At 39.5% G+C, this 24,256-nt stretch overlaps 4 protein-coding genes across 10 annotated transcripts; 1 reads left to right on the forward strand and 3 right to left on the reverse strand.

The window, feature by feature from the left end:
* Positions 1 to 7: 7 nt before the first annotated feature.
* dnajc5gb (DnaJ (Hsp40) homolog, subfamily C, member 5 gamma b) lies at positions 8 to 4,969 on the reverse strand. 3 transcript variants are annotated; one of them, XM_026305685.2, is made up of 6 exons: positions 4,784 to 4,969; positions 4,341 to 4,467; positions 3,878 to 4,091; positions 3,505 to 3,658; positions 2,643 to 2,720; positions 8 to 1,799 (listed from the first exon to the last, which is right to left on the reverse strand). In XM_026305685.2, the coding sequence occupies exons 2-6, from the start codon at positions 4,451 to 4,453 to the stop codon at positions 1,738 to 1,740; spliced, it is 621 nt and encodes a 206-aa protein (XP_026161470.1). In that variant the 5' UTR covers positions 4,454 to 4,467; positions 4,784 to 4,969; the 3' UTR covers positions 8 to 1,737. The 3 variants fall into 3 exon arrangements, with proteins under 3 accessions (XP_026161470.1, XP_026161480.1, XP_026161489.1); XM_026305695.2 differs by having other exon boundaries at positions 2,664 to 2,720; positions 4,784 to 4,968; XM_026305704.2 differs by lacking the exon at positions 2,643 to 2,720 and having other exon boundaries at positions 4,784 to 4,968.
* Positions 4,970 to 5,756: 787 nt separating this feature from the next.
* On the reverse strand, positions 5,757 to 9,727 carry tp53i3 (tumor protein p53 inducible protein 3). 2 transcript variants are annotated; one of them, XM_026305664.1, is made up of 7 exons: positions 9,589 to 9,727; positions 8,654 to 8,718; positions 8,342 to 8,492; positions 7,960 to 8,227; positions 7,206 to 7,418; positions 6,475 to 6,671; positions 5,758 to 6,257 (listed from the first exon to the last, which is right to left on the reverse strand). In XM_026305664.1, exons 3-7 carry the CDS (start codon positions 8,480 to 8,482, stop codon positions 6,057 to 6,059), a joined length of 1,020 nt encoding a protein of 339 aa, XP_026161449.1. In that variant the 5' UTR covers positions 8,483 to 8,492; positions 8,654 to 8,718; positions 9,589 to 9,727; the 3' UTR covers positions 5,758 to 6,056. The 2 variants fall into 2 exon arrangements, with proteins under 2 accessions (XP_026161457.1, XP_026161449.1); XM_026305672.1 differs by lacking the exon at positions 9,589 to 9,727 and having other exon boundaries at positions 5,757 to 6,257; positions 8,654 to 8,713.
* Positions 9,728 to 11,116: 1,389 nt separating this feature from the next.
* On the reverse strand, positions 11,117 to 13,621 carry cenpo (centromere protein O). Its single transcript, XM_026305674.1, has 6 exons — positions 13,487 to 13,621; positions 13,204 to 13,355; positions 12,452 to 12,599; positions 12,095 to 12,366; positions 11,766 to 11,925; positions 11,117 to 11,283 (listed from the first exon to the last, which is right to left on the reverse strand). Exons 1-6 carry the CDS (start codon positions 13,506 to 13,508, stop codon positions 11,174 to 11,176), a joined length of 864 nt encoding a protein of 287 aa, XP_026161459.1. The 5' UTR covers positions 13,509 to 13,621; the 3' UTR covers positions 11,117 to 11,173.
* A 30-nt stretch (positions 13,622 to 13,651) lies between these two features.
* On the forward strand, positions 13,652 to 23,233 carry slc5a6b (solute carrier family 5 member 6). 4 transcript variants are annotated; one of them, XM_026305655.1, is made up of 16 exons: positions 13,653 to 13,881; positions 15,354 to 15,810; positions 15,925 to 15,990; positions 16,440 to 16,491; positions 16,574 to 16,641; positions 16,847 to 17,001; positions 17,525 to 17,665; positions 18,076 to 18,205; positions 18,596 to 18,684; positions 19,938 to 20,050; positions 20,145 to 20,215; positions 20,296 to 20,382; positions 21,548 to 21,720; positions 21,790 to 21,900; positions 21,991 to 22,112; positions 22,631 to 22,768. In XM_026305655.1, the coding sequence occupies exons 2-15, from the start codon at positions 15,463 to 15,465 to the stop codon at positions 22,064 to 22,066; spliced, it is 1,680 nt and encodes a 559-aa protein (XP_026161440.1). In that variant the 5' UTR covers positions 13,653 to 13,881; positions 15,354 to 15,462; the 3' UTR covers positions 22,067 to 22,112; positions 22,631 to 22,768. The 4 variants fall into 4 exon arrangements, with proteins under 4 accessions (XP_026161438.1, XP_026161440.1, XP_026161429.1 ...); XM_026305647.1 differs by having other exon boundaries at positions 13,654 to 13,881; positions 21,790 to 21,896; positions 22,631 to 23,233; XM_026305653.1 differs by having other exon boundaries at positions 13,652 to 13,881; positions 21,548 to 21,900.
* The last annotated feature ends 1,023 nt before the right edge of the window (positions 23,234 to 24,256 follow it).

The raw sequence follows: 24,256 nt of genomic DNA on the forward strand, positions 1-24,256 counted from the left end.
AAATCAGTCCCAATGAAGCACAAACCACAATTTAATAGAAACATGATAAGAGATGACTTAATTTAAGGCTTTGTCTCAATATACACTCAATCTGTCATAGAAGTTCCCAGCATAAATACACAGAATTTACACAAAAACATGATTCCTGTATTTATTATAATGCTGCAGTGTCACTGTATCTACAGGCTGGAAATCATCTCACACAACTCAGAGAAAACCTCATCTCAGCTGGATCACACCAGGTCAAAGACAGAAACCAAAATGAACACGGTAAGTTGTTTTGTTTTCTCAAGCAATTAAAATATTGTTTGTTCTTCTGAGATAATGTTCAGGTATTTTGTGCGATCATTGTGACTACTTATTAAATAATACGCCATTTGTTTTTGTTTTTTTTAGCTCACAAACAGCAAACTAATCAACACTACCACTAGTCTCTGTAAGACAGTACTTTCTTTTGAGCTTTAATATAATAAGCACAGAGTAATGCTGCCTTTCTTATATTTGTCTTTTTAATTAGGCTGTGATGGAACAATCACTGGATATAACAGAGCTAAGCTAATTGTGTCCTGGCTCCACCTCCATAACCAAATGGAAGGTTTGTGTCATATTAGTTACTGTGACGACCTATTTCTGACTTGTATACAGTGTTAGTGTCAATAGTGTTAACTGGATTTTTGTGAAAGCTATTGTGACAACTCAAGTCAAACCAAATCATAATTACAAAATTTGTACTGTTGTAATAATGTGAATGTGCCTGAAAACCAAACATGGACGTCTCACATCAGTCCAAGTGTTTTGATAAAGGCAATTAAACCCAGCTTCACGAATTTTCACTTTGCAATGGAACTATTGTCTTTAGTTTCCCAGTGATGTGATGTGCTGTCACTAACATGGGAATTTTTCACATCCCCCACATATGACATGAACACAGTGACCAACAGATTTTAGACTGTTGTCGAAATTAAATTAGTCTTTCAATGTGGGGCAGCCTTATAATAATTCTCACTGGGTACAAACATGCAGCATCAGACACTGCTAAGGTCTGAACCCAGTCTGACATACACAGTGTGTAGTTACAACATACTGTACACAGTGTGGAATCTGGGTGGAAATCTGCATCATTCATTTACCTTGTTTCTGTGATATGTTTCTATGTGCGCATGACTGAACTCCTAAGCATCAAAGTGGTTGGCATCTATCTTAAAAAAAAAAAAAAAAAAAACAACAACAAAAAAAAAAAAAAAACAGGAATTGGCTTATTTAAAACATAGCAAAACATTTGTGACCCGTGAGCCCAGATGTTCTCACAGCAATGTGGCAACTTTAGGAGTTTAAATCCGAACGTAGATTTTTAAGGTGCACATGAAAAGCAGTTGTTCCAGAGCTTTGATCGGCACGTCTTGTCATCTGTCGCTGCAGTTCAAATATTGCCCAATATCCAAAAAAGGAAATAGGGAAATAAATATAACTTTGGATCAAAGACAAATCCATTGGTATGGCACAATCCAATGGCACAATCAAATCATTGCTTGATTCATGTAAACAAACATGCGTCTGAGATGAATATTTTCTACAAGTCAGCCAGTCTCTGAGGAAAACATATGCATTCAAACACAGAAACTGTATTTAAATTCATAGTCAGTCTTTATAAATAAATGATTAATACAGCTACTGATGACCACCCAGTTTTTTTTGACAGTCCAGAAGATGAAGCTGTCAGGACGGCCACAGCTCGACTCATTTGTCAGCTGAGGCCCCGTTGGTTGCATGAGGCTGAATCACAATCGGAGCAGTCTCACCTGTAAATGTGACAAACAGTGTATTTTTAATGACAACCACAGTTTCCGTGCTTTTATTTATCAGGCAGCAGCTGTTTGTTTCAAAGACAGAAAGAATTAGGTGGCAACCGATGAGTCGATAATGTAATCTAATAATTTATTATTTCAATTGGTCAACCAAGCAAAAAAGCCAAATCTCTGTTTTATATCATTATATCATCAAAGATGATTATATGTCATATTAGGAGGCCAGACAACAGAACAAATGATTCAAATAAAGTGAACATAGGAAATACACAGCACGAAATGCCTTGAATTAATACTAACTGCAACTTTAAAACATTTTTGCTCTTTAGTAGCGTGCACAAAAAGCAGCGCATCACTCACCATCAGTGGTTCTCAAACTTTTTTACACTTTAACATCAAGTAACTGGTGCTTCAAAAGGGTGGAAATGTGGTTTACAACAGAAACGTGAAGATTAGAAAATTTGTGTTATTAGTTTCTTTGCATGATTAATCTTTGTGTTACTTCTCTGGAATTCATGTAGGATCCTGTCTCCCAGATTGAGAATCACTGATATGGATCTTTAGCTGTTATTTCCTCTATGATCAGTGCTAATAACATGATCCACAGTGACAAGTGACAGCAAAGGTATAAATGGACAAAGCACCTCAGGTTACTTTGCTACATCTTTAGAAGGAGGGCGTTGTTAAACAGATAGCATAGCCAAGTAAAATGTTAGTATGTGATTAGGTAACAACACAGTCCACGCCCAGGGCCAACACTGTTAGAAGCTGCCGCAACACGAAACAGCACATGACTCTGCCATATAAATTGAGCAGCAGAGAACAGGTGAACATTACCTGAAGAGCTCATAACTTTACCTGGTTTGTCATTGGCAGCACTAGGGCTTGGTTGAATAATTATTACATGGTCTCCTGCTGTGAAACAGAATTGAATACTGAGCAAACACCAAACTACCAGAACAACTTGAGTTGTTGTCATGGCTACAGAGTGGGAGGACACTTTCCAGAGTATCAACAAATACAGGCGCCAAGATTTGGGTGTGATATAAACAAAAAGTTTGGTTTTTTTTTTGGGAAATAGGTTTGCTCTCTTGTTAAGTTAGCTTAGCTTGGCAGAAAGTTTGGAAACAAGGGGAACAACTAGCCTGGTTCTTAAAATGGCAGCAGAAATCTACCTACCAGAACCTCTAGAACTCAACAAATCAATATTTTTTTTTCTTGTTTGTTTCATCTGTACAAAACTAAAGTGAAAAATGAGGTTTGGCTATGTATTGCTGTTATTTCCTGCTATAACCTACCTGCCGCTGGTTCCAAATATTAATTTACTGCTATATTCATTTATGACATATCAATCTTCAGTTCTCTCTCTGAGAATAAATGTTTTCTAAAGATGCTGAAATGCTTTGATTTGATTTATGCTGTATTAATACTAAACTGGGTTCATGAACATGTCGTGCAGTTTACAGATGTATCTCAGTGCAGGATTTTTGAGTTCTGTTCTCAAATAGGTTTTTCAGTGACGTGAAGCCACAGATGAGGTGATAACTGACTAAACCAAGCTTTTAGTTTCTGTTTTACTTTTACATGCAATCTGCATAATGACATCAACTCTACAATGTAATGTGATTTTCCTGACATTGTGCTGCAGGAAGACAGATTTTTTCCTGTACAAGCTAAGGTCAATCCAAAAGTCCCTCACCTGTATCCTGTTCTCTGATCTCTGCCTCCAGGTCCTCAGGGTCCACATAATCAAAATGTTGACTATCTTCTGGAGACTTGCACTTCCCACAGCAGAAGCAGCAACAGCAGAAACAGCAGCAGCAGGTGAAAATACTGCAGCACACCACAAGTGCCTAAACACAAAGCAAAAGAATCTCATTATATATGAACTTTTTGTATCACAGCTCTCACTTTGCCCACACAAACTACTTTAAGGATGATTTTTTTTTTTTTTTTAAGGAGACAGAAACAAAGCTCTGCCTAAAATCAACATAGAAATTCTACAATATCAAAACAGCTCTAGATATCTGCTGTGCTTACTGGCTTTTGAAAACACATTCAATGCCTCTCACCTTGAACCAGCACTTGGACATGAGGAAGTAGTATTTGACGCTTTCATCCCCAAACTGCTCTGCAATGTAAAGGCCCATAGATCCGTACTCGTCATAGATTTTCCGTTTGTTCTCATCGCTGAGGATGGAGTTTGCATTGTTGATCTCCTTGAATTTCTCAGCAGCTTCTGGATTGTCTGGGTTCTTATCAGGGTGATGTCTCAAAGCCAGTTTCCTGCAAATAAATGGGTCAGAGTTTGAACATGTAGACATGTTTGAAGATACTATCTACAATATTATGTTGTATAAACTGGGATAAAACATGATTATTATCCGATATTGGTTTTTCATCAGAAATAATGTACATGAGGTCAGTCTGTAACTTACTTATTTTGGGCGTGTACTCTTAGTTAAACCTTTTAGTTCAGCCATACTTATAACACTGAATTCCAATTGTTAGCTCAGGGTAAGTGTTCAAACAAACCTGTATGCCTTTTTTATGTCCTCTGCAGAGGCTCCTTTCTCCAGGCCCAAGACTTTGTACAGGCTGTCTCCAGCTGTTGACATCTTCCTCTGAGGTCTGTGTGGGTCCTCCATGTTTCAAGATTTAGCTGACACACACAAACAAACACAGACAATAATGTCCTGATCGATGCAGTGGACACAGACCACAGACTGTGGGCAAACTAGTACAAATACCTGTAATGGCTTCGGTGAGGAAGTAAAGAAATCACAAAAAACCTTAAAGTTAAAACATCCTGACAGGGCACACGACTAATAATGTACCTACAGTCTTAACCGATTACCAAAAAATACACATATAGATTTAGTTTGATTAAAATATTTAACTTAAACCCTGCGGGGGGGAAAGCTAACGGACTTAGCTTAGCTAGCTTTAGCATGAGAAAGGCGTTAAATTTTACGTACTGATTAATCAGTGTCGCTGTTTTCGGTGGAATCATAGAGCCGAACCTCGTCCCCGAGCCGTCCTAAAATCTGTCCCCCTCAGGGAAACCGGTCCACGGCTTGGTCTGTTTAAACTTCTCCCGTCATGACCGGAGGAAAGTTCAGAGGCGCCGCAGAGAACCAGGAAGTCAGGAATGTCAATAAAGTTTCAGAAAAAAATCGTCATCTTTTTTTTAAAACAACTTTATTGGTATAATCGACAACTAGCATGTAGACGACGACCAATACATTCAATAGAACTAAAAGACAGTAATTACATTAGCAAATACCAATAAAATCTAAAACGTTAGTAATATAATAAAATTGATACATGGGGACATTATTAAGTTCACTGAAAACAAAGCTTCATAATTGATTAATTTAATTAATTCTACTAAGATTTTTACATCATTTTACGACTTTCTAAATCTACAACTAACTGGTATAAATTAATTTTACGTGTACTTACTGGAAACATTTGGAAATGACGAGGGAATCAATTAGAAAATGTTGGTGCGTCTGTTTGCTCCAGTAGCTCGGACTTCCTCCTACAGCCCAAAGACATGTAATTTAATTAGGTCAATTGTGACTCTAATAATTGCCTGTAGGTGTGAATGTGAGTGCATGTCTGTTCTCGTGTGTCAGTCCTGTGATAGACTGAGGATCTGCCCAGGGCGTATGCCGCCCGCCTCTTGCCCAATGTGAGATGGGATTGGCTCCAGCCCCCTGTCACTCTGAACTGGACTAAGCAGAGTAAAGAATGGATGCATTTCAAATAGGAGTATGTTAATAAATAAATAGGTTAATATATTTACAATTTGTTTTATTATAGATTAATAATATATTTATACACAACTAATTGATGTGTATGACTGTTATTATAACTACTACTACTGAATCCATGTTTTGTTGATTTTGTTAAACAAATAAAAAGTACAACCTTGTAGGTAACACAAAAATTAGCCTTTCTTAAAGTTAATGCATTTTTATTTCAAGACTGTAGCTCTGCGATGCTAAAATATTTTGGAGGGCTTTCACAGCCTCTCTACATCTCCAGCACGAACACAGTTCTGATGAACGATTAGCTATGGGTATTCCTGAATGAATTACTTCTACTATGTTACAGTGGACCAAGCTGTACTGTTAATGTTATTGTGAAACATAGTTTTCAAATAACAAGCATTAGGTTGTAAATTGTAAAACAAATCTGCATATCAGAGCAGTTACATTTCTGTAAACATGCACCTGCAGCTGTTCACCCCTGAGTCTCCTGATTCTGAGGAATCACATTAATAATAATCTTCCCCATGTTCTTGTTGGCTTCCATGTGCTGATGAGCCTCTGCAATGTCCTCCAGGCTGAATGTGCTGTCAATCACTGGCGTCAGGGAGGCAGCCTGGCCTGAGAAATGCGGCAACACTCTTTGTGTAAAAGCCTGTATCAGGTTCACTTTGTACTGTGAGAAGAAGCAAAGCAGGAATCAGGCTCAGGATGCAAATACAAGAGGTGTGACAACACCAACTTAACATTTGCGTCATTTTGGAAAACCAGCCATGACATTCACAGAGAAAGACATAATTGTTGCATTTCAGTTTAACATGAGTCAACATGTTCACATGCAGAGTTGAAGGAACACATCTGGTGTGTTATTTCCGCTTGGTTTAAATTCCCACCTGCAGACTGCGACAGCGGAGTGTGCTGCTGAGCAAGTGTCCTCGCTTGGACAGAAGTTTGCCAAACAGCTCTCCTTCTACAGCCCCGCCACCCATGGTGCCATACAGCACCCACCTGCCATCCGTGGCCAAGCAGCTCATATTTTGCTCCCAGTTACATCCACCAATGCAGTCAAGGATGATGTTTGCTCCCTTGCCTGTGGAGGTGCAGTGTGTTATTCTGATGAATTGGTAGACACAGCATCTATTGTTCCAGATTAGACCCTGACCTCTGAACTCCTAGAAGCAAGATAAGGTACATTTTTCTCTACTTAAATGATTTAAAGCAATGAAAATATATACATATATATATATATATAAAATTATTGCATGTATCATAAATTTAAAGACAAAGCTGGTGAGGTTTTATTAACACATTCAATGAAATCAACAAATCTCATGAAAAGACCATTGTTTTTATGTAGCCTGAGTTTGCATTTGTCTGTGCCACAGAGCTCCATTGTCAAAATTATTAAAAACACAGTGAGTGACATGTTCCTTCATTACCATGTAGTCAGCCATTTGCATTTAAATAATTAATATGGGTGTGAAGATCTAAAGGTAAAGTCAGTTTTGCTAGATCTCTGCTGTATTGTTTGACAAATCACTGTAAAACGAAGTTAAGTGCAAAAAACAACGGCAACTACTGATTTTTAGTAAAGCCCCCTGTCCTCTGAAGCTACACAATTCACCTCCAGTAAAGTCATGAACTGCCTGTGCGAAGTTTTCCTCCCTGTAGTTAAACCCAGCTGCTGCTCCCAGTTCCTCAGCCCTCTTCAGTTTTTCTGGGCTCCCTGCAGTAACGATGGGCACGGCTCCAAACAGACGAACCAGCTGAACAGCAGCTGTTCCTACTCCACTGGCTCCAGCATGAACCAGCACCACCTCAGCCTCCTTCACCTGAGCTGTGGCAGACAGGACAGATGGCAACAAGGTACAACTTACAGTGAATTTACAGTAATACTGGCCTGTTGGTAACTGTAAAAAACTCTTTGATGAACATGAAGTTGCATTTTAACTGTTGTTCTGTTCTGATATGGTTATATGCCCCTTACATATAGTGTATGTAACATTATTCTTGCTAATATTTTTATTTTTCATACAGCACTTATTAAAACAAAGTCCCCAAATGATTGATATTAAACAATAAAGTAACAAACAGTAAAAATTAATCAATCTACAAATTGTTAATCAAATGTAATTTTCTGTTTTACTATTAATGGCATTTCCTGACTGAAATATGACTTTTCTAAATATGTTTATTAATCTTTGATATAGTATTAGGAACATGCTGGTTTCTGGCCTAAAATTCTATTATTTAACATTGATGATTTATTGGTTGTCTTTGCTTTTATAAGCTGCATATAAGACCCTCCCTTACTTATACTAATTTTTGTTTTTTTTCAAAAGAATGAAATAAATAAATGAATAAATAAAGCATGGTACCTATGAAGACCAGCAGTTGAAAGGCAGTGAGCCAGACCTCTGGGATTGCAGCAGCCTGCCAGAGTGTGAGATTAGGTGGGACAGGCATGAGAAGCTCCTCAGGCACAGCAACATATTCTGCATATCCTCCTCCCCAGAGCAAGGCCATGACCCTGTCCTCTGGCTTCCAGCCTCCTTTAACCCCTGGGCCCAGAGTATCCACAGTACCGGCCACCTCCAGGCCTATGATGTCACTCTGACCTGGAAGAGGTGGGTACAGTCCTTGTCTCTGTGGAAAACAGAAAGAAGTACTATTAGACCTGAAATTTGTCAAATAATCATTTAACCACAGAGTCATCATATTTACAGTAGACTGTATTGTGCATGTTTGAATGAATCAGACCTGCAATATGTCTGCCCTGTTGAGGGCAGTTGCATGAACTTTAATCAGGACCTCTCCATCTTTAAGTTGAGGTCTGGGGATATTTCGCAGCAGCAAATTCTCTGGTCCTCCTGGTATGTCGACACATACTGCCTGCATCATTTTGTCAAAGCTAGAGCAACACCCATCAAAGGAAGTAAAACAGGGTTAAATTTTTCTTAAAATAAATGCCTTGCTATTGTACAATTGGTGTCCCAAATGTCACAACAACAGCAGCAAGTTAAACTGAAGCAGCTTTAAAAAAGCTTTGTATTTGCTCTTATTAACCCTCACCGTCTGGTTAGTGTTTCCCAGGAAAAATCTGCCAGTGTGATGTTGCAGTGGAAAATGTGATTGGACTGAAAAAAAAAGGAGACAAAGTAGGTCATTACTATCAAGAGTGCACCAGTTCTTAAAGAGTTCTTAATACAGTGAGCGATCGCTGGGAAATGGAGTGCTCAAAGATCCATCCATCCACTATCTATACCAGCTTATTTCTATTTAGGGTCCCAAGGATCTACTGGAGCCTATCCCAGCTCTCTTTGGGTGAAAGGCAGGGGTACACCCTGGACGGGTCATCAGCTGCTTAAAGATCCTAAATAATTTTCTAAAAAATTGCCAGACAGCCACTATTAAACAAATCTATTCTAGTATTGTCTAAAAACGGTCTTGTCACAGCCTGAGCATCCCTGCCAAATAAAACTGCACAGGGACATTGGTCCAAAACTGCTATTACTGCAGATAATAAATAAATAAATAAATAAAGGTCAGAAATACAAATATAGGTCAGAGAAATCTCGGTATTGTTATTATTTTGTAATTTGGGTGAGTCAATCCTTTAAAGATGTAAAAACGTGTTCATCCTTCAATACGCATAAAATCAAAACAGAGATGAATTGTGGTCCATTCGGCTTTCCGTAGCAGTGCAGTTTCTTGTAGCTGGGGGAGCGTCGTGAAAATAAATGTAAGAAGTAAACATAAAGAAAGAAGAGTAATATTAGTGAAGCAGTTGTGTCTAATGACAGAGAAAGAGTCCGTGGAGTTTCACGGTTACATTATAAAAACCCGATTCGCAACGCGCCTGCGCAGTAATATCCACGGCTGATTAGTGTCTAAACACGGATGAACTTGTGTCACAACTTAAATACATTATTTAAAGTGCATAGTAGCTTCATACTGAACAGCTGTTACCTGTCAATTCTGTCTAAGCATTAAAGGAATGAACTTACCAGCCAATGTCAGCACCTCATTAACTGTGATGTGGCTGCAGAAATTTAGTTGGACCATAGTTCAGTCTGGGCTCCCATTTATTGTGAGAGGGAAGAACCACATGAGGGGCAGGCTTTCTTCACGTCACTGGGCTCATTAAAGGCCTATTGCACAATATTTTACACTTTTCACATCTTTTTTGTTTAGATGCAAATATTTCTCAGAGACGTTGGATTTAGCATTTGTATTCAGTACCAGGGGGACTATGCTTTGTTGAAAAAAATCTAATTTGTGTGCAATATCTGTATTTACTGTGTAGTGCTTTGCTATTACAATGAAAGCTTTTCTCTAGTAAATGACCTATACTGGCAAACTGAATAACCATAAATGTAGTCATTACTTTTATGATGAAAGGACTAAAATATAACTTAGCATTAGTATCAAAGTCACGATTGCTGCATAAAGCCAGAGAAAACACAAAATGCTCTGCACAAAGTGGGTCATATTTATTTGTTGACTGCATGACCTGCAACATGCCCTGGAACTTTGCTCTGAAGGCGCCTGAAATTCAATCTCAGTAGCGTGTCAATGCACCAACAGCACAATTGCATTTATAACAATTCCATCCACCTCAAGATACAATGGCCTATTGTATTACACATACTGAGCCAGCCATAGCAGCAAACATTCCTATACAACACTGCTCCAGGGGACAGTGCACACAAATCAGGTAAGAAAAAATTATTTTAATTTAATAAGAAAAAAATGCCAGAATTTGTTAAAGAAATTGAGTGAAAAATGCACATTTCTCCCTCTAGACCTTCTACAAATGGATGAAATCTATAGAAGCTCTGTGATGCAGCGAGAGCTGAGAGTGTTGAACCAAAAGGAGGACAGAGATTTCAAGCATAAACTCAACATGCTGGACAAACAGTACAGGTACACCCGAAAAATACTTCAACAAAGACGAGACTTGCTGATAAAAGAACAGAGAAAAGTAGTGATGGTAAAAATCTGTGAATCTAAAGCTACAGTTAACATCGCTATGAAAGAAATAGATGAACACCTGACAGCAGATACACACTTCAGAGGTATTCACACGTCTGATGGAAGACTGTATTCCAACAAATCCCAGGATCACAGCAAGGGATCTGAACAGCTGGAGCCGAGACGGTGGACCTCAGCACAACATCCGTCAGTTAAAGCCACAAGTTCAGTGAGACGCAGAGGAACCATCCAGAGCAGCCTGTCTCTAATGCAGATGAAGAACATCGCAGCTATTGACTCAATATCAGAAAAGGAGCTGGCCAAGCAACAACAGAAAGCCCGAGAGGAAATGGAGAGGCTGAGGGAACTTCAGAGAGAAACTTTACACAACAGGGTCACAGCGTTTATAGAAAGTCTCAAGGACAAAGGCAACATGGAAATACTTGAGGAGCCTCCTTAGAGGAACATAACAGTTTGGAGCCCTTTACACACCTGTACCTCAACACACACAAAAAAAGTTTAACTAAGTTTTTGTTATAAACAATGACTATGTACAATGACTATTTGTCAAACAATGCTCGTTTTTAATACACATTCAACACTTTAGCTCTGAATAAATTACACAATACTCCCCATCTTTTTCATGATTAGCAAAGCTTTGTGCACAGGAGTCTCCTTCAGTAGGCTGCAGTTTTTCTTCCACTCTGAAGAATCAGGCAGCTCCTTGTCTGTAAAACAAGTAAATAACAAAATGTGATCTCCTTGCCTCAGTTAACATATTTGGAAACACAGTTTGCTTGTATACTGTCTGCTTACTAATTTAATTATAACTGAAATTAATCAGTCATTTACTGCTTTTCTTTTTCATATAGAAGAGTAAATTTAATATATTTGGGTTGGAAATTTTCCATTCGCCCTAGAAAAGTGATTTAATTTCTCAGACCCTATGGTGATATTTTCAAGTTGCCTATTTTGTTGGACCACCATTATAAAACCCAATGATACTGAATTTATAATAATGTAAAACAGAAAAGCAGAAAATCGTCATAATTGAGAAGCTGGAACTTGAGAACAGATGCTTTTTGATGCTGAGTTAGAAAAAGCAGCACAGATTCATTTTCTGTCAGTGGATTAATTGTTTCAGCTTCCCAGTATGGACTGTACTGGTATGTTTCTGAGTTGGGAAACCACTGTAGTTCAAACATCCTACCTTCACATTCAAAGCGGACCTGTGTGGGAAGGCATCTGTTGTGGTCTGTGTAGTCCAACGTGCAGAGGACAGCAGCCTTTGTTCTCGGCACAGTGAACATGAGCACCAGTATCGAACACAGAAGATTACTCTCCATCACTTCCACGGATTTATGTTCCTCCTATAAATAAGTCAGGGGGGACAGGGTCAATGTGAGCAACTAGCATGTAATCCTATTATTACCGCCACTAACATTTCCTGTGACAGAGCCTGTTACAGCAGCACTGTGCAACTAAACATAGATATTATTTAAAGAAAAAAAAAAAACAAAACAAAAAAGAATCCGACACCTTAATAAGCTTCAACTGCTGTTTGCGACCAGCGAAGGCATTGAGATTCTGGCTGAGGGTGTCCAGAAAAGCCCTTATGTTTGTCTGCATGTTGCTCTCTTTAGCCAGGCACTTCAGAGGAATGAAGGGGGGAATGTTATGACGGACGATTGTCAGCGTTTGTTTCACGTTTAACTCCAGGTTGTAGGTGTCTAAGTAGGTTCCCTCGTAGGCAGTCGCCAGAGATACGCACACGCTTTTACCTTGAGGAGACTTTATGATGTCGTACCCACCTAATAATATCAGCAAACAGAGACCAATGATAAAGGGGTAAATGACATGCAAAAACAAGTTAAGAAAATATCCAGTTGCCAGTACCAATAATGTGATGAGCATATAGGAGGTCATTCAGTTGTGTATGTCTGGCCATCAAATGCAAAAGCTGTGAGTTCTCAGAGTCTTCATCCATGTCCTCCTCTTCCTCACGGGTATGTTTTTCCATAGCCATCCTCAGTCTCGTAAGATGCTGTAGGAGGGAAGCAACACCAACAGGTCATCCATATGCAGTGTAGCATATATTTCAAACAGTGAGCGAAACACAGGGCGACGTTAATACATAAAGCAGCTGTGATGCTTAGACATTATATTGTATTATTATACCCAATCTACTGCAACTTCATAGCACTCTTAGAAAGTTTACAATGGTATATCTGAATGTTGTTTTTAAAGTGACCCTCCTTCCACTTCTAGCATTGAAAACCCATTTGCACACACATGCTATGACAAGTGCAGCTTCCATTAGAAAATCATTTTGGTGTGAGGCTCCAAAATGACCATAGAGTCTAAACCAAGGTTCCCAGCCTATGCTCCTCAATGGCTGCTCTCCTGTTTGTTTGTTTTGTTTTTTACCTATCCCTGCACTACCTGCTGCTGTTCACCTGGATCAGGTGTGTCCAGCCAATCAGAAGCTGGAAGATAGCTAAGCATTTCTTATGAGGGTGAAGTGGGTGAATTGGTCTGTAGGGATAGATGGAAATCAAACAGGCTAGTGGCCCGTAGAGGCCCAGGGTCGAGGCCTTAGACTATGTATCCACGGTATTAACCTTTCCTGGCACCGTGAACCACCTCACCTTGTGTGTGTCCACCTGTGCCCTCAGCTGGTCTCTCTGGACCTTCAGCGCTTCAGCTTTAGCCCTCAGCTCCTTCAGACGACTCTGCTGCTGGGATTCATCTTTACGGCTCCTTGCCTTCGCTTCCAGCGCACTCAGGTGACTCAAAACCCCTGTGATTTAAAACACTCTTACTACCCCTCAAACAAAGACACACACAAGTTGTTAGCATTAGCTAACGCAGCACCACAACAAACTCCTTTACAGGCTAATGAGTTAGCGTTAGCTCTGTTTTCTGATTTACCTCTGGAAGACGCTGCCTCCATGTTTCACAGGCTGATGTCTTTATTTTGGGTTTGGTGGTGAAGCTGCTCGGACTGAAACACTCGCGGATTATTTTTGGATTTTGGCGGCTCTTGGGTCACGTGTTTACAACAGCGGCCCCCGGAAGAGAATTCAAATCACTTTGCGATCACGTGGACAACGTGGAGCAAAAGATTAGCCAGGTGCTCGGTTGATTTAAGTCTATCAGAAAAAAAAATATCGTGTACAAAACGAGCCCACGGTGTTGTCTCTTGTTCTTAGCTTCATGTTTTAGCCTTAGAAACGTTGTTTTTAATAACGTAGCGCTCTTGAACGTCTCCCAGTGAATAGCATTGTGCCTTGACAGCCAAGTAACACCAGCGCTGGTGTAGGAAGGTGAGTCTGCTCATGTTATTTCACCTGTTTATATCTGTCGTTACACTGCATGTCATATTGTTTACACTCGGTGTGTTTTATTTTGTAACATGCTCCTGTTCAGTTCAGTGAAACAGCTATTATCAGATATCTGGGGTCAGTGGTCGCAAGTTCCTGGATTTATGCATCTGAATCAGTAGAGCCCACATTGGTTATTTATAACTAATGTAGATAACGTTACAGTAGTAGCAGTGTCCTCAAGTGAAGTAAAAATCACTTTAATATTCCTGGATTTTTCCTTGTTGCGCTTGAATCTGCCCATCTGTCTGTCTGTCTGTCTGTCTGTCTAACTAAACTGAACTAATTTGTGTTTTGTGTTATTGTAAATTGAATATCTTTGGTATTAACTGCTGATCAGACAAAACAAGAAGCCTGAATGTGTCATACTGAGCTCTGCAGTTGTAAGTTGAGAAAACACTTGTCAGATTAATCAACAGTGAAAATGATCTTAGACACTGCTACAACTATAAATAAGTTTTGTTTTCAGTTAATCAGTTGATTATTTTGTTGCTTTGTCTGTTAAATGTGAGACAGTAGTAAAAGCTGCTAGTCATCATTTCCTGGAGCAAAAGGCTGCGTCTTTAACAGTCTAAAAACTAATGACACCTGGTTTAGTAGCATAGTAAAAAGCTGAGAGTCCTCAGGAGGTAACCAACAAATATTTGACACAAGTACTTGGGTAAAGCACCAACAGGATTTTTTTTTTTGCTAAGAATCTAATTAAGTTGTCAACTGGGGTAACAACTTGTTTGACTTATAAATCCAGACAGACAGTAATAACTATAAGATGATTACTTTAAGTATTTTGTGTATGGGCAAAATCAATTTCTCTGCTATGTCTGACAAAACGTTTGATATCTGTGACCTTCAAAACCCACAGAGATTGGCTGCTGCTGTTTGTCTTTTTGGAGTAGTACACAATGGCAGCAGAAGCGAGAGCAGCAGGACACCTCCCCTTTAAATGTCGTGTTTCCAGGGCAGCAGTCAGTATTTTTGGATCCTCAAGCGGGGGAAAGTTAACACAGAGGCTGTGTGACCTCGGTTTGTCTACACTGAGTCCTGGTTTACAGACTGGAGGTTGTGCCATGTGACGGTGCCACTTTAGGTGAATGATCGGCCTGTGATGGAACAAATCTGTCAGAAAACCAATTCAGGGAAATTTGTTTTACTTGCCAGCCAATAAAAAAACACAGCAGAACAGTCGATTCGTGGATCGATAGAAACTCAGTCAGCAGCAATTTTGATATTGTTTTAAGAAATTCTCAAAGGAAAAAATGTAAGATCAAACAAAACACTCAAACAAAAACATTTTCTACCATTTAAATAGTATTTCCTTTGGCTTTGGGCTGTTGACTGGACAAGAAGACGTTTGAAGATGTCACCTTGGCACCTTTGTCACAGAGAGATGTAATCAGTGTTTAACTTTCTTCAAGGCTGCTGGAATCTCCTGACTGATGGGTTTGGACAAAGCTGTTTCCCATCCATCTGACTGTGTGACTGCAGGAGAGAGAAACCTCCATCTGCATCCAAGAGTCATTCACAATGGACCCGTCCAATCAGAAGCACTTCACGGTTTTGGACTATGTCGTATTTGCCTTCTTGCTTGCTGTGTCTATAGGCATCGGCCTGTACAACGCTCTGTCTGGCGGGCGTCAGCGCACCACACAGGAGTTCCTGATGGCGGACAGGAGAATGCACTGTGTTCCTGTTTCCCTGTCCCTCATCGCCTCATTCCAGTCCGCTGTTGCAATCATAGGCGTACCAGCAGAAATCTACACTCATGGCACTCAGTACTGGTTCATTGGCTGTGCCTACATCTTAGGCCTCCTCATTCCAGCTCATGTTTTCATTCCAGTGTTTTACAGAATGCGGCTCTCCAGTGCTTACCAGGTTTGCTGAAAATTTTTTTTTTTTTTTCACTTGCACCGGGTTTAAATCTTAAAGTCATCGATGATGTTTATCCTTCAAAATCTACAATTTTCCTGTTGTTCTTCTTCTTCACAGTATCTTGAACTGCGCTTCAGCAAAACAGTGCGTATTTGTGGTACTTTGACCTTCATCTTTCAGATGGTGAGTACAGACAAATATTAAAGTAGGAATGCACCAATCCAGTCCTTTATCTCCAAATAACAATTCCAGTACCTCCACTCAGTGTATCTGCAGACACTGGGAACTGACACCTCGGCTTCTTTTTCTCTAAGTTCAATCTGTATGATAATATATGTTAATAATTCAGATTGTTTCTGTGTGGGTTAACATGAGGTTAGGAATCACTGTGGTAATTAGACCTGAGTTGTCATCCAGCTGTGACTAAAGTGTAACTCGTAGTGAAAACACATAAAGTACAATTTCATCCATACAGCTAAAATGTAAAACTGACCAGTTCTGCTTTAAATGTTATGTTCTGCACTATTTTGTGGTTCTCATTTCCACTCTATATGCAAAGCTAAGTCAGCTGTCTCTAAAACATGTATTTACCTTTTATAAATCCAGTTTGTCTTTTATTTACTTGGCTACAGGTGATTTATATGGGAGTTTGTGTGTATACTCCTGCCTTTGCACTAAATACAGGTACAGAAAGTTACATATCTTCATGTATTTTTTTCTTTCTCATTAAGCGTGTGGTTAAATGTGTTCCTGTGTTTTCTGTCAGTGACTGGATTTGAATTATGGGGAACAGTTCTGGCAACAGGCCTAGTGTGCACATTGTACACAACACTGGTGAGCTGCCTCAACTAAACTTAAGGTTCCAACATTTTTAGACCTAACAGAGTTAAATGTACATAAACGTCTCATGAATCATTTGTAGAAATTTGGATATCTTAGAGATATTACACAGTAAGATAATCATAGGGTTGTTCACTAAAACAGAAGATTTTGAGTTATGAACAGATTCATTCCCATGTGTCTCGCCTGTTCCTGACAGGGTGGCTTGAAGGCTGTCATCTGGACAGACGTCTTTCAGACGGTTGTGATGTTCGCCGGGCAGCTGGCCGTCATCGTGGTGGGAGTGCAGCAGGCCGGAGGAGTGTCTGAAGTTTGGAGGAAAGCATGGGAAGGAAACCGCATCTCGGGTCTTGAGTGAGTCCACATTTTCTTTGTTGGAGAATGACCAGCATCTGGAAATTATGGGAAAAGCACAAATGCATCTTCATGTTTTGTTAAGAAAGGATCAGTTGAATGTTTGACTTTGTTGACTGCACTACACATTGTTCTGGTGGAGAAATACTGTAGTTAGTTTTGTGTATTCACTTAAACCTGCATTGATAGTTTTCTTTTTTGCCACCTGGGGGTGCCACAATAAACACAGGCCTATAAAGCTGATATGGCAAACTAAGCAAACTTAGTTTAAAAAAAAAAAAAAAAAAAAATCATCTTTAGCACAAATCTTTTGAGCTTCCAAGCAGTAGCAGGTTTCATAGTCCTAACAAACAGTCCAGCCGTTTTATACAACATTAACCAGAGAGGATGATCTTATAATTTGTGCTTTGGCAAAAAGTCCTGCAGGTTTTTAGTCCACTTGTTTCTGTGCACCAACATGGAGAAAGGTTTCAGTGCATGTATTGTTTTCACCGATATACTGCATGTTCTCTCTTGTGTTCAGCTTAAACCCAGATCCCACAGTGAGACACACCTTCTGGACTCTGGGGGTTGGCGGGGTCTTCCTCATGCTGTCCCTGTATGGAGTAAACCAGGCTCAGGTCCAGAGATATCTGAGCTCACGCACTGAAAAGGAGGCTGTCAGGTACACAGGCTCTAGATAGTCAGTGTCAGTTTATATCTTTATCAGATACTTCACAGCAAATGCATTTGAATTCACACAGCTAAAAGTTTAGCTGTACCAAAATATCAATTATTCAATCTAAGTAGCCAGCTGGATGTCATAATTTAAATAAGCCGCCAGGGGATGGCAAAATTCATTCAATATGTCAAAATACCCACATGCCTGTATCAGAATCCTTTATAATAATGGTTCATGCACCACACACAGATGGGGAGTCAGAAAAAGAATCAAGAATCAAACATGTTTGAATACAGATATGTGATGTTCCTTTTGTGACATAGGAGAGATCTGAAACACATGAATGTGATGTGTCATTTCCATCCCTGGACTGTCAAAAATGACACAAAGATGTTACTGTTCTAACTCTGCAGATCTTGCTACATGGTGTTTCCCTCCCTGCAGCTGGCTCTGGCTCTAAGCTGTGTGATGGGGCTGGTCATGTTTGCACGTTACTGTGGAGAGGATCATTCTGACAAACTAGGCACCTACACAAGGGATGCAGTGAGTTTCCTTCTGTCTGTCCCCTTATTAGAGTTACCATTTCTACTATCTGCTTTTTGGAAATAGGGATTTCATTTTTTCCTTTTATGCTTTTTTCATTTTCATTATATAATGAGATATCAATGATATATGGATGGTTAAATTAATTTTATGCAGTTTTATGCTTAAAACCCACTGGGGCATATCTACCAAGGCAAATTACAGCAGACTGCTATAGAGCATTTGCGTATTTTACATTAAGTCCTTCCAACATTATTAGGCTCTTTGTTAAAATTTGACCGTGCTGTCATTGGTGCCTCATTTGTGCATATTTGTGTTTCGTTTTGGTAACTAAAGATGTATGCAAATTGAGTGCTCCAGGAAAGCTATTTTACAATGTGCTTTTCACAGATGGTGATATATTTTGTGATGGATATGCTCCAAGGTCTGCCTGGACTTCCTGGACTGTTCGTTGCATGTTTATTCAGTGCAGCTCTCAGGTACAGCGCACTCATCAGTGTCGGTGGCTTTTTGGTTTTTAATTTGCACTGAACATTAAACCCTGACAGTCTAAACAAAAGGTCGCCACTGACAAAATAACCAATAATTTCTCTCATGATCAGTAAACACATCAGTAGTTCTGAGCCTGAGTGAGATACCATCCTTACTGTGTGTTGTTAAGAAAAATGTGAGTGGCACCATAATTGGAGAAGAGGCTGTAAAGAGTTCAGTCATTTGGGCGAGTACAGAAAGGTGACATTTAAAGAAAAATATCTTGGTACGGTGTCAGGTCGCCACGTGCCTCCATGACAGCAAGTGTGTGAGCTCTACACTGTTTTTCACACACTGTTCTTCTAGAAGATACTCCCTCATTTGGTGTTTTGATGATGGTGGTGGAGAGAGCTGTATAAATCATCAGTCCAATATCTCCCACAGGTGTTGGACTGCGTTGAAACCTGATCACTGTTAAGCTGATGCCATATTATTTGCATAATTTTGACCCATCAGACCATTCAGTGAAAGAGTGGCCCTGAACCGTGCCAGCAAAATGTCCCCACAGCACAACTGAACCACCTGGTCCCCTCACTGTAGGTGTCAGGGACTCGAGCTCTTCCTTTAGCTTGTCACCTTTCTGTATTTGCTGGTTATGGTCATTAGATAAAACCTTAGTGAACTTTTCACATTTTCAAGTGTTGACTCTGACCCCAATGAAGGCAAACAGGTCAGTGATATGATCTGACCTGAGTAAATGTTTGTTGTTGCACTTGATCTGTTACTGTAATGATTACAAGGCTGTTCTGAGCCTGTAGCTTGTATCAATTACACTAAAAATTCTTCTGCAATCATGTCTCACATCTTCAGAATTATATGAAATTATATTTTATCACAGTTTTTACAGGGTAACGTTATTTTTACTGAAGAATACTGAGCTGCCTGTTTGTTACGCACACTTCAGGTGCAGTGTAATGCAACAGCATTGAAAACTACATCCTCCAGAGGGATCATACCGTTGAGTCAGTGCACCCTAGGATAGAATAGGAGATTCTGTCCTTAATGAAGGTGGAATTTATTGTAAACTGCATTTGCTGTACTTTTTTATATATATATATATCTTTGCTTTGAGTGTTAAACACTGGGGTGATTTCAGAATGAAAATGAGTTCAGACCATGATTAGTTAATTTTACATTTGTTGGCTCATGTGTTTTAAAGCTGGAATTAGTGATATATGTGATTTTTGTGTTTCCTGTGCAGCACCATCTCCTCTGCTTTTAACTCTTTGGCCACTGTGACAATGGAAGACCTCATCAAACCGCATTTCCCCTTGATGTCAGAGGCAAGAGCAACGCTGCTGTCCAAAGCCTTAGGTTTGCTCCCTGAAGCTTTACATTCAGTCATGCTTAATATCAGAGATGTTTATTAACACATTATTCTGAGGTTTCAACATGTCTCCTCCTTAAGCTGCGTCGTACGGGCTGGTCTGTCTTGCCATGGCCTTTTTCACTCACCTCATGGGTGATTCAGTTCTACAGGTAAGGTCATGGGGTGTAGGAGGAGATGGTCACTCACATTTCTCACTGAATCTGCTCTGACTCGTCTGTTTGAACTTCAGGTGGTTTTGGCGATCTTTGGTATGGTTGGTGGTCCTGTTCTTGGTCTGTTTTGTCTGGGGATGTTCTTCCCCTGGGCCAACTCCACTGTAAGTTGAACCTCGTCACTGAGATCTGTCATGTGTATCATTCATGTTTGTGTCATGTCTCGTGTATCATGCAAATGGCCCAGACCCAGATCTGATATTTAAAAATATCTGATTTTGTTTGTTCATCCACCTGTGAAAAGATCAGGTTTGGGTCAGCTCAGCAGGTAATGTGGTGCAAAAACCCAGATTCAAAGGCTCTTCTTTTGGATGGGTTTATTGTTGAGCAAATCATTTACACACTCAGCTATGATTGAGCAGTTATTTAGTTATTTTGAGATGTCAGTACAGAGCTAAAACCCTCTGGCTTTTAAATTACCTACCAAATAGCCTTTAGCTTTGCAATATATTTACCTTGCAAAACTGGTTGTTAAAATGGTATAATACAGCAGTGACTCCAATTGCCCTGCAGGTATAGATTTGTGCTAGAGTTGTGTGGGTAGGGATATGAAAGGCTGTTAATTATTGCTCCTTTGCGTCTGAGGACATTTGTATAAAGGTAAAAGTTTCTGTTAAATGCTGCTCGACTTCTTTTGCTTCTTTGAGTCAGCAGCCTACACATGTGTATGTATTTTGTTCAGTTCACAATAAATGTGCCACCTGTTTTGATGCACATTTTTAATTTGCACATAAAAACCTCAGTGGAAATAAAAGAAATAATAAAAATATATGTTAACTTTTACCCATGGCTGAGCTGGTAAAAGCGTGTTAGACACTGACAGCTCCTGGAAACTCCCTGCTGTGCATATTTCACACTGGATAAGGTCTCTGGGTCCAACCAGTTCTGTAACTTTGCCAAAGCATCACTCTGACAGTCACATGCACTGCACACACGTGTGCTGTTATTACTTAAATTAATACATGAAACAAATGTTTTTGTGAAATTCTGTTACAATCTGGATGAAACTTGAATGATTGACATCCTGACACTTCAGCAGTCTGAGTTTGTACATACGAACAGGGGAGGTATATACTGGTTCATGTGGTGACCCCAGATTTATTTAGGACCTCCTGTGGGAACATAGCTAATTTATGCATATACTTATGTCTGTCATCCTGTTTTACAGCAACAACTCTTCCTCAAAGTATGTCCATTGTCCATCCAGGTAATGTGTGTTGTTAGATGATTAAAATCAGTCCCACCTGTAGCTTCTCCTGCTGTCCCCAGGGAGCAGTAGGTGGTCTGGTGGTGGGTCTGTCTGTGTCTTTCTGGGTTGGCATCGGGAGCATCGTCACCCGTTGGCCCGGCCCCCGGCCACACTTGCCCAACTGCGGAGTCATCCTGCTGCCAGACAACACGACTACTGCCGCTAACCCTGCACTCAGCAATGTAACTCTGAGGTATCAGGCTCGCAGACAGCACAGTGTATTTTGGTTTTTACAAGTTAATCATCTCTGTTTGTTCTTTAGCCAACCCACCGGACTGCAGAGGTTTTACTCCTTGTCCTACATGTGGTACAGTGCTTTTAACTGCTTCACAGTCATTCTAATAGGCCTGATCATCAGCTTTCTAACAGGCAGGTAACTTCTTTCATGTGAATATGCTCTCTGCAGTCTAGAGTTTAGCAGGACATTTTAATTTAACCTTAAATGTTTTTGTTTCCTATTTAGGCCCCATGAAAGAAGAAGATGTGACACCAGGCACAATCTATCCCTTGTTAAGGAAGCTGCTCTTTTTTTTACCTGATCATCTCAAAAAGAAGCTCTGCTGTGTGACTCCTCTGGGACAGACGGTACTTTAAAGTCCTCAGACAAGATCACTGGCAAAAAAAAAATCAAACTCTGTATTTACTAAATGGTTAAGAAGTAATGTGGAAATTCATTTGTCAGACATTACTAGAAGAGGTTTGGGGTTGAGAGTGAAGACTCTGCAGTGGTCTGAGCAAAAATATCAGAGAGATCATACCAAAAAATGGTGGATGTTACTATCAGAACCTGGACATCATCGTGTAGCTTATGGTGGGCAATGAGCGAACACTATAACTTTGCCCATAGTTAAATGCGTGAAGCGAAGGCTTCACCATGATTTGGGATTGTGAAAGATTCAGCCATGTGATGCTCTGGATGGTTAGTTGGTCCGAACTGAAATGACGTAACAATTATCACGTGGATTGGTTTGAAATTTTCATCAGTCCCCAAATCATAGATGCTGATAACTTTGGTGACTCCTTTTCTTTTCATCTTGCAGTATCATCAGTTCAAAATTTAATCTTGTCCCGCTGTTTTTTTTCTCCTGTTTTAATTCTTGCAGCACTCATCAGAACAAAGGCAGCCACCACAGCACAAAGAAATGAATGGACTGGCTTTCCAACAGGAGGAACCAGGACCAGCACAGGACGAGACTGAGAGTTTTCTCCTTCATGCTAGTGCAGCTTTTGTAGAGCATGAAACAGCTGTGTGATATCACACTTTCCCATGTCAGGTTGGAAAACGGTTAACAAGTTTTTAGACACAGCACTTGAATGAAAAGAATAGACATGTTTTTTGTCTTTTAGCTCCATATTCCCTCTGTTAAATGCAAGGTCAAAGCTAAACAATGTTCAGTCAACACTACAGATTCTGTTTCAGTTTCCTTGCACGTACACGTGAAAATATACTGCACTATGCTAGAACAACTAAATGTTTTTTTTATTGCTCTACATATGTAGCTGTTGTGTGCTGCAGCTGAATGGTCCTGTGTCATGCTCTTGTGAGATATTGGCTCACTTTCTAAGAATGTATGAGTGAATTTTAGCTAATGCAGCTGAAACCCAGAGCACCCCCCATTTTAAAAGAAAGACTAAAGATTTTGTGATTAAATAATTTTGTACTTTTACTTTCTGCAACTGAGAAATAAAGAAAATGTCTTTTGATTAAAAAAAATCTTTGTTCCAGATTCATTGACATATTGTGCCTAAAGTAATCAAATTTTACTGTTGTATGCCACAAAAATACTAAAAGGCATTTCTCATTGTTTTATTATTGTCTTTATTATGAAACAGAAAAATACTAAAATTCAGTTTAGCCTATATTTAACATTTGACAATTTAACAAATGTGAGTTTCTTTGAACCTGAGCTATGGCCAGGTTTTTACATTTTAGATTTCCTCTAATGCATTGTGATTATTTTGGACTTTTAGCCCCTGCATATTAAATATCAATTTACTTAGCGTCTGTTGTTATATAGAACAAACTAGATCTTCAATGCACCTGTGGACCAGGTTTTATCCAAATGGGGTCAGAATAAGGAAGAGTTGTGCTCTATGTACTTTGCTTACATGAATGTCCTGAACACATGGGTTGTATAACTCTGCTTGTTCCATAAAGCTTTAAAAAAAGCCTCTAATCTAATATATTACATGTTTGTGCACTTCAGTGGACCCTATTCCCGTTTCAATAAATCTATTGTCACTCCTTTACAGAATAAACAAGTAAAGACATGCATCTCTTTATGGAACTCTAAGTCCTCAATGTAAAATCCCAACTTGTTTTAACCTTTTTTCTCAACGTAATGTAATTACTATGTGAAGTGCTCACTTTGGGCCCTTAGAGGATCTATAGTACATCAGACTGTTCAGCAGACACAACTTACATAGCAGCCTTTTAGAGGCCCCTCTGTCTGGTGGAGTCCTAATAGTTCCAGTTTTACTCTCACTATTACTGATCATTTATGATCAACAACATGCTGACATTCATGTAGACTAACAGTTTGAACTCAAGTTGAGCTGAAGTCACAAGTCACTGATGTAAAATTGAAAGTCAACTTATAAATTGGACATTTGTGAGGTTCCTTCGTTCCATCTCCCATCATTTCTTTTAAATGGCAGATTGCCTTAATGCAGTCATTACTGTCAATATAAATTCAAATACAATGAATAATAATTGTACAGGTTTCACT

This window comes from Mastacembelus armatus, chromosome 22 (assembly GCF_900324485.2).
Source record: "Mastacembelus armatus chromosome 22, fMasArm1.2, whole genome shotgun sequence".
Taxonomy (NCBI): Eukaryota; Metazoa; Chordata; class Actinopteri; order Synbranchiformes; family Mastacembelidae; genus Mastacembelus; species Mastacembelus armatus.

Excerpts from the sequence above, each read along its gene's own strand:
- slc5a6b (XM_026305644.1), top strand. The coding sequence starts at position 15,463 with ATGGACCCGTCCAATCAGAAGCACTTCACGGTTTTGGACTATGTCGTA. Across the intron at positions 15,811-15,924 it reads GGCTCTCCAGTGCTTACCAG|TATCTTGAACTGCGCTTCAG; the intron begins GTTTGCTGAAAA and ends TCTTCTTCACAG. Across the intron at positions 20,051-20,144 it reads GCTGCTGTCCAAAGCCTTAG|CTGCGTCGTACGGGCTGGTC; the intron begins GTTTGCTCCCTG and ends CTCCTCCTTAAG.
- dnajc5gb (XM_026305685.2), bottom strand. The coding sequence starts at position 4,453 with ATGGAGGACCCACACAGACCTCAGAGGAAGATGTCAACAGCTGGAGAC. Across the intron at positions 4,092-4,340 it reads GACATAAAAAAGGCATACAG|GAAACTGGCTTTGAGACATC; the intron begins GTTTGTTTGAAC and ends ATTTATTTGCAG. Across the intron at positions 2,721-3,504 it reads GATCAGAGAACAGGATACAG|CAGGAGACCATGTAATAATT; the intron begins GTGAGGGACTTT and ends TCTGTTTCACAG.
- tp53i3 (XM_026305672.1), bottom strand. The coding sequence starts at position 8,482 with ATGATGCAGGCAGTATGTGTCGACATACCAGGAGGACCAGAGAATTTG. Across the intron at positions 8,228-8,341 it reads ACAGGGCAGACATATTGCAG|AGACAAGGACTGTACCCACC; the intron begins GTCTGATTCATT and ends TGTTTTCCACAG. Across the intron at positions 6,258-6,474 it reads TCCGCTGTCGCAGTCTGCAG|TACAAAGTGAACCTGATACA; the intron begins GTGGGAATTTAA and ends TTCTTCTCACAG.
- cenpo (XM_026305674.1), bottom strand. The coding sequence starts at position 13,508 with ATGGAGGCAGCGTCTTCCAGAG. Across the intron at positions 12,600-13,203 it reads CACAGGTGGACACACACAAG|CATCTTACGAGACTGAGGAT; the intron begins GTGAGGTGGTTC and ends TCCCTCCTACAG. Across the intron at positions 11,284-11,765 it reads GGTCCGCTTTGAATGTGAAG|ACAAGGAGCTGCCTGATTCT; the intron begins GTAGGATGTTTG and ends CTTGTTTTACAG.